The following is a 6,067-nucleotide window of genomic DNA, read 5'->3' as shown; positions in this document are numbered from 1 at the left end:
ACTGGAGATGGACTGAAAGGCCTCAGACAAATACCCTACCACTGAGATATCTCCTCAGTCTTCCTGTTTTCTGTAACAAATGACCGGATTTCATGTTAATGCAATGGTTGACTTCAATGAGTAACAGAATCACTGGATGTTGTAAGCAAAGATTGCTGGGCCCAACCCTTGAGTTTCACATTCCGAGGCCTGGAGTGGAGGCTGAGGTTCTGGGCTTCCAAGAGGTTCCCAGCTCGAAAGGCTTCTAGTCTCTCACTACAGCCCAGCTGCAGTCATTCAGAAGCAGAGACATGGAGGCATGTTCACATCTGCACGGGACAATCCTCTGGATGAGTGTTTCAGCAATGCTGTAAAAATTATTTTTAGTTAGGTGTGTGAGGGCAGGAGGACATGAGTTCAGGCACCTGGAGAGGCCGCAGGTGTCTCCCCTGGAGCTGGAGTTACTGGTAGCCATGGGCTGCCCGATGTGGTTGCTGGGGCTTGAATTCTGGTCCTCTGCAGATGATTGTGTGCTTTCACAGACATGCCACCGGCAGCCTTTCCACCATGCTGTTCACCCAATAAAACTGCAGTACAGATCCCCCCCCATAGGGCTTACTTAGGCTAATAATTTGGGAGATAGATATGTGTGTGTTTATCTCTTAATTTACTTGCTCATTTTTGGTAATACCAATTGCAACAAAAGAAACACAAATTTTAAAACATGATCAGAAGAACTTGGGAGACAGCTCAGTGGTTTTGCACTTACCTAGCATGCAAAGCTCTGAGTTCAATCTCAGTATGGGGAAGAGGGTGGGAAAAAGCCCCAAATTAAAATTTTAAAATAACACTTTTGAAGATCCACACTTTAGTTTTGAATTTTTAATTTTTGTGAAGCAAAGTAGTACTTTATTACTGTCTAGAAAATAACCAAAACTTTAACTTTTGTTTCTCGGGTGAACATTAAGACTTTTATTGTACACAAATGCTGTAGAAATCAAAGAAAATAACCTAGACTTCAAGGAAATGAAGAGTTTATAGACTTTCCTAAGTTCTACCAAGCTGCCATTTTGTGCTATGGCACACAGAGCCTAAGAAAACCATACTGTGAGCTTTCATCATTCTGACTCCAAAATGTCATTTCTTCAAGTACATATGCAAGAAAATATTCCAGCTACTAATGTGTTCAATGCTTACTATGTGCCAAGCTCTCTACTATTGCATTTAATCCTTTTTTCCAACAAAACAAACCCTAACAGTAGACATGACCCTTGGCATACAAATAAAGAAACTGAAAAACAGAAGTTAAACTGACCAAGACAAGTCTACCACGTAGGTTCCATTATCAAGGCCTAGCTTGGGTGGCCATTAGCAAGGAAACCACAATGCATCTCAACAAATTCCTACTCAGTAAGAACGGCTTAGAGCAGTTTCCCTCAGCCTTCTCAGCGGCGAGCACATAATAGCACAACTGTCACAAGTTTCAAAGAATTTACTCCAAGAATTACATGTGTAAAGAAAAATGCCAGGGTTTGGACACTAACTCTGAACCTGGTGCTGTTTTTAATAGTACAATAATTCTTCCCCAAATCTAACCAAATCTTCCCCAAATCTCATTAGATACTCCTATATTTTCAATTTGCAAAGAATTGGAACATTCTCTGGCTGTGGTCTATTGGAATAGCGTTGATCTTTAAGTACATTAATTTATGATAGTTTGGTATCCTTTATTTGCTGGCATGAAAGTACTCAATTAAAAAAAAAAGAACCACCTGAGTATTCTATATTAATATATCCATTTCCAGAATATTCTGCAAAAATTAAATTTTAAAACCTCAGTCCAAATGTGGTGGTGCACGATTACAGTTCCGGGCAGCACCCAGGAGGCTAAGGAGCCTGGCTTCACAGTGAGACCTGATTTCAGAAAACCAACAACAAAAAAATAAATAAATAAACTTCAAATGATAGTCTAACCCAAGATTTCAAGTTGCATTTATTTTGAAGAAACATTTTTGTGTCTTTGTTACTGCTAAAAATCATTGCTTGTATGACGAGACTGTTACATTAAATAGAATACTGAAATATTATACCACATTTCTCTCAAGATCATTATGAACAATTAAACTCTACCAAACAAACCAACCTTGTCAATGGTTTAGTTTTCATTTGCAGTGCTAGGAATCAAACCCAGAGCCTTGCACCGGTAGGCAAACTCCTACCAAACTGTATATTCCCAGCTCCTACAAAAACATTCTAAATGATGTGTCCTTTGCTCTTAAGCCACCCCTACCCACCCACAGACTAGTCATTGATTTCCACCGACATATCCTAGCACTGCATTGTTAGCCTCCAGTAAGAACTTCATTCACTTTATGATTAACAGTGAATCTCTTCAGGCTAAACCATAACATCTATAACCTATTTTAGCATAGTTGAATCTTTAAATAGCAAAAGATATTTTAAAACTTTGTTCTATTCTAGCATAGAACATTTAACCCAATCAACCATTTGTATTATGTATTAAACCAACTCACATCAAATAAAATGAACAATTTTAGAAATACCCTTTAGGTGCTGGGGATATAGTTCATTTGGTAGGATGCTTGCTTTCCCTACATGGGGCCCAGCGTTTGATCCTTGACATTTCAAAGAGACAAATAATCCGGAAAAGGGTACCTTAACGTAAAATTAAAAAAAAAAAAAAAAAAAACAAAAAAAAACAACTTAGATTCCTTAGCTTATGTGATTAATAGCTCTAAGAGGAGGCAGAAGATTTGAATTTACCAAATATAAATTTTTAATTAAAATGGCTTATATAAATACAATTTTATGAAATGCCCATTTTGCCCTTCTCTACATATGGATAACATGGACTTGCTGGCCCAGTTCTTACATACAAAATAAGGGTCAAGAGCTAGTTAGCACAAATCACCTTGTTTGTTTTTTGAGACAGGGCCTCTTTATGCAGCCCTGGCTGATCTTGAACTCAAGAGCACTGCCTCCCAAGTGCTGGGATTAAAAGTGTGTGCTGCCATGCTACTTTATATAGCAAGAGCAGAGCAGGGGAGGTAGAGTGAAAATCCAAAATGCTTAGAGTTGAGGAAGACAGGCCTTACTATCACATCACGGTCTTAGGGATTGGGGAGAGGATAATGAATTCAGTACAAGGGGAAAAAAATTCCCCAAAAAACAGCCTTCTGAGGAAACCTCACCAGAGAAAATCCAAACTATTGAAAACTAAATAGCACAACTTATTAAAAAAAAGTTACTGTTTATTGGTAACTGTTATCCAGTTCTAAAAATGTAAACATTCTAGCTGACCATCACTAATGCAGGTACACTTTGTCAGGAAAGTGCCACCAGGAACTAATTCATTCTGCAGCATGAGCCAAGTCCAGAAATTCAGCTGTGTCACCGAAAAGAAACCTAAAAGCTCAAAACAAAAAATAATCCTACTAGGAAAATGCACTTCCTTTGGTGATTTCAGAACAGCTGTTGGCTTCAAACATAGGAAATACGTTGATCTGCTGTATGTGATTACTGGAAAAACGTCTCTTCCTGGAGATAAGAATTAAAGTTCTCCTCTTCTTGTAATTTCATTTTGTTTTTATCACCGTAGAAACAGCACCAGTTAATCATCTTACGATGGCTTGCTACTCCCCCACCCCCTTCATTTTCTAGGTCCTAATTTCTATCTGCAGCACTGTGCCATTTCTTCCTCCAGTCAGAGCTGGGAGGCTCTGCAGATACTATTTAGCTGATTAACCAAAAAAATTAAAGCTCAGCACACGTATAGAAAGGTACCTTACATTTTCATTCCACTGCGCATCCCGTGATTAGAAAGCTTTCATTCCTCCCAAAATGCTACAAAAATATATGAAAAAAAAAAAAATCTGTTTCCAGCCAGAAAGTAGTTACAAAACAAGTATCTTTCAACTAGAATATTTAGTGACTACGTGTTACAGTAATGCCCTGTGAGCTCACCACCACTCGGGCCGTAAGTCCATTCATGTAGTCAAGTGTAAGCATTTCATCAACATGCCCACAGTTAGCAGTCAAGTCACTTTAGGTTCTAGTAGCAGGGCACTTCTGACAGTGAACTATTTCTACGGTAGCTCCAAGACGTTGTTTTAAAGCCTTGTAGACAGATGCATAGCTATTTCTAAAGACTACACACCAAAACATGCTTGCCAGGAAAACCAATCCATGCACGTGACCATACCCCAAATATTGCTAGGCCAACTAAATTAAACATTGTCTAGAATTAAAGAGAGAGCATTAAATTGATTCCAGAATAACGTTAAGAGTCATCTGGCTAAAATCTCAAAAAAGAAAATACTTCCTCCTTATCCCTGTGTGTTCAGTTTAACCGTGTGTGTTCACATACACACACTCATCTACCTTAACATTTCCATTCTTAACATTTTGTGTTTACATAGCCTTGTTTGCAATCTCTTGGCAAAGGCTTCCCCCAAAAGATACAAGCACACTGGGCATACACTCTTCAAAATTTTATTTCACTAACTTTAGGTCAAATTTCCACAAAATTGTTTTCTGCTCAATTACTAGCCTTTTTTGGGCTTCCCAAAATGGTAGTACCAAAAGAATTGTGAGTCGGGGAGAAGAGGCCACTCTCAGGAGCATTGCATGTGCTCATCTTCCACAAGGCAACAGAGTTGGGTATCTGACTGTTGAACAAAACAAAGCTTTAATCGCATCCGGGAGGGCAGACAGGCAAACCAGGCTGTGGACACTCGTGAGCTTGTCAACACCAGACCAAGAAAAACCTACTCCACACGGACACAAAAGGCAGCGCGCTCATCTCTTCTTTCTCTGCTGCCGTAACATTTTTCTTCTTTTAATTATCATATCGTGTAGTTTCTCAAGTCCCTCCTTTAGTCCGTCGCCTATGATTGCACAGGTGGGCTGCAAATGCCAAGGCGTGGAGGAGCTCAGTTCACCCATTGCTAACAACTTCTCGATTTCCGAGAGAGAGAGCGAGTTCCTCAGGTCCTGCTTGTTAGCGACTATGAGCACAGGGACGCCTTGGTTCTCTGATATCCTAGTTATTTTATGAAGTTCGGTTTTGGCTTCCTCCATCCTCTCAACGTCAACAGAGTCCACCACAAACACAATGCCATCTGTGCATCGGGTGTATGACTTCCACAGTGGCCTTAACTTCTCTTGACCACCTACATCCCAAAAGTGGAAAGTGACTGTTTTGGAATTGCCCAAGGTTACCTTAATTTTCTCAGTGTTAAATCCTTTGGTAGGTACCGTGTTTACAAATTCGTTGAACTGCAGCCTGTACAGAACGGTTGTCTTTCCGGCGCAGTCCAGACCCAGAATAACAATGTGGAAGGACTGAAAGGAAGGCAGGCTGGACAGGATGGAAGTCTGGTCTGACAGTCCATTCCCCATCTCCAGCGGCGAATGGTGTCCCACGCTGAACGCGAGCTTCTTATCTGCTTACTTCTTCTCTTCCTGGGTAGATCGCGCTACTCGGCTGCTGGAGAGGAAACGAGCAAGTCGTTACTGTGCACATATTAAAACCGCTTCCTCCGCTTTCACTGAAAACGAGCCCCGCGAAGAACTTACTGAAACTTGCTGGGAGTAAATACACCAGAAGAGACAGCGAATGTACGTGATCCACAACGGACGAGGAACAATCGTCACCGAGAGGCTTCGGCTCACTCTCAACGCGGTAACGTGCACGTTACTCTCCAACGATCCCCGAATCCCCAAAGCTCCTCCAGAAGGCAACCCAAGCACCGACGTGCGGTGCTCGCCACCGTACCCACCCGAGAGCCTCGTCCCGGAAGGCACCCCCACCCGGGCGCCGTAACCCGGCGTGCGGCGCCGCGTCCCCGGGGCTCTCACCTCCCGGGCGGGGCTCCGGACCCCAGCGCGGCGACACCGGCCGGCCGGCGGCTCTCCGCGCGGGCAGACGCGCCGCGGAACCTCGCAGCGCGGATCTCGGCGCAGCTCTGGCGGCCGCCCCGCGGGGCAGCCGGACGCCGGCCTGGCCACGCCCACCCCGCGGCCCACCCAGGCCCCGCGATCCCATTGGTCGGCGCCTCCCGGCGGC

At 42.8% G+C, this 6,067-nt stretch overlaps 1 protein-coding gene across 4 annotated transcripts; it reads right to left on the bottom strand.

Annotated features, from left to right (window-relative positions):
• Positions 1–4,475: 4,475 nt before the first annotated feature.
• Arl4a (ADP ribosylation factor like GTPase 4A) lies at positions 4,476–6,037 on the bottom strand. 4 transcript variants are annotated; one of them, XM_055624182.1, is made up of 2 exons: positions 5,578–6,037; positions 4,476–5,488 (listed from the first exon to the last, which is right to left on the bottom strand). In XM_055624182.1, the coding sequence occupies exon 2, from the start codon at positions 5,398–5,400 to the stop codon at positions 4,798–4,800; it is 603 nt and encodes a 200-aa protein (XP_055480157.1). In that variant the 5' UTR covers positions 5,401–5,488; positions 5,578–6,037; the 3' UTR covers positions 4,476–4,797. The 4 variants fall into 4 exon arrangements, with proteins under 4 accessions (XP_055480157.1, XP_055480172.1, XP_055480162.1 ...); XM_055624197.1 differs by having other exon boundaries at positions 4,476–5,485; XM_055624187.1 differs by having other exon boundaries at positions 5,860–6,037.
• Positions 6,038–6,067: the final 30 nt, after the last annotated feature.

Source organism: Psammomys obesus, unplaced genomic scaffold, assembly GCF_907164565.1.
Source record: "Psammomys obesus unplaced genomic scaffold, mPsaObe1.curated_primary_1811, whole genome shotgun sequence".
Taxonomy (NCBI): Eukaryota; Metazoa; Chordata; class Mammalia; order Rodentia; family Muridae; genus Psammomys; species Psammomys obesus.
Note: the sequence above shows the minus strand (reverse complement) of the source record. Positions and strands in the feature narration are given on the sequence as shown.

Coding starts and splice junctions, on each gene's coding strand:
- Arl4a (XM_055624182.1), bottom strand. CDS start 5,400: ATGGGGAATGGACTGTCAGACCAGACTTCCATCCTGTCCAGCCTGCCT.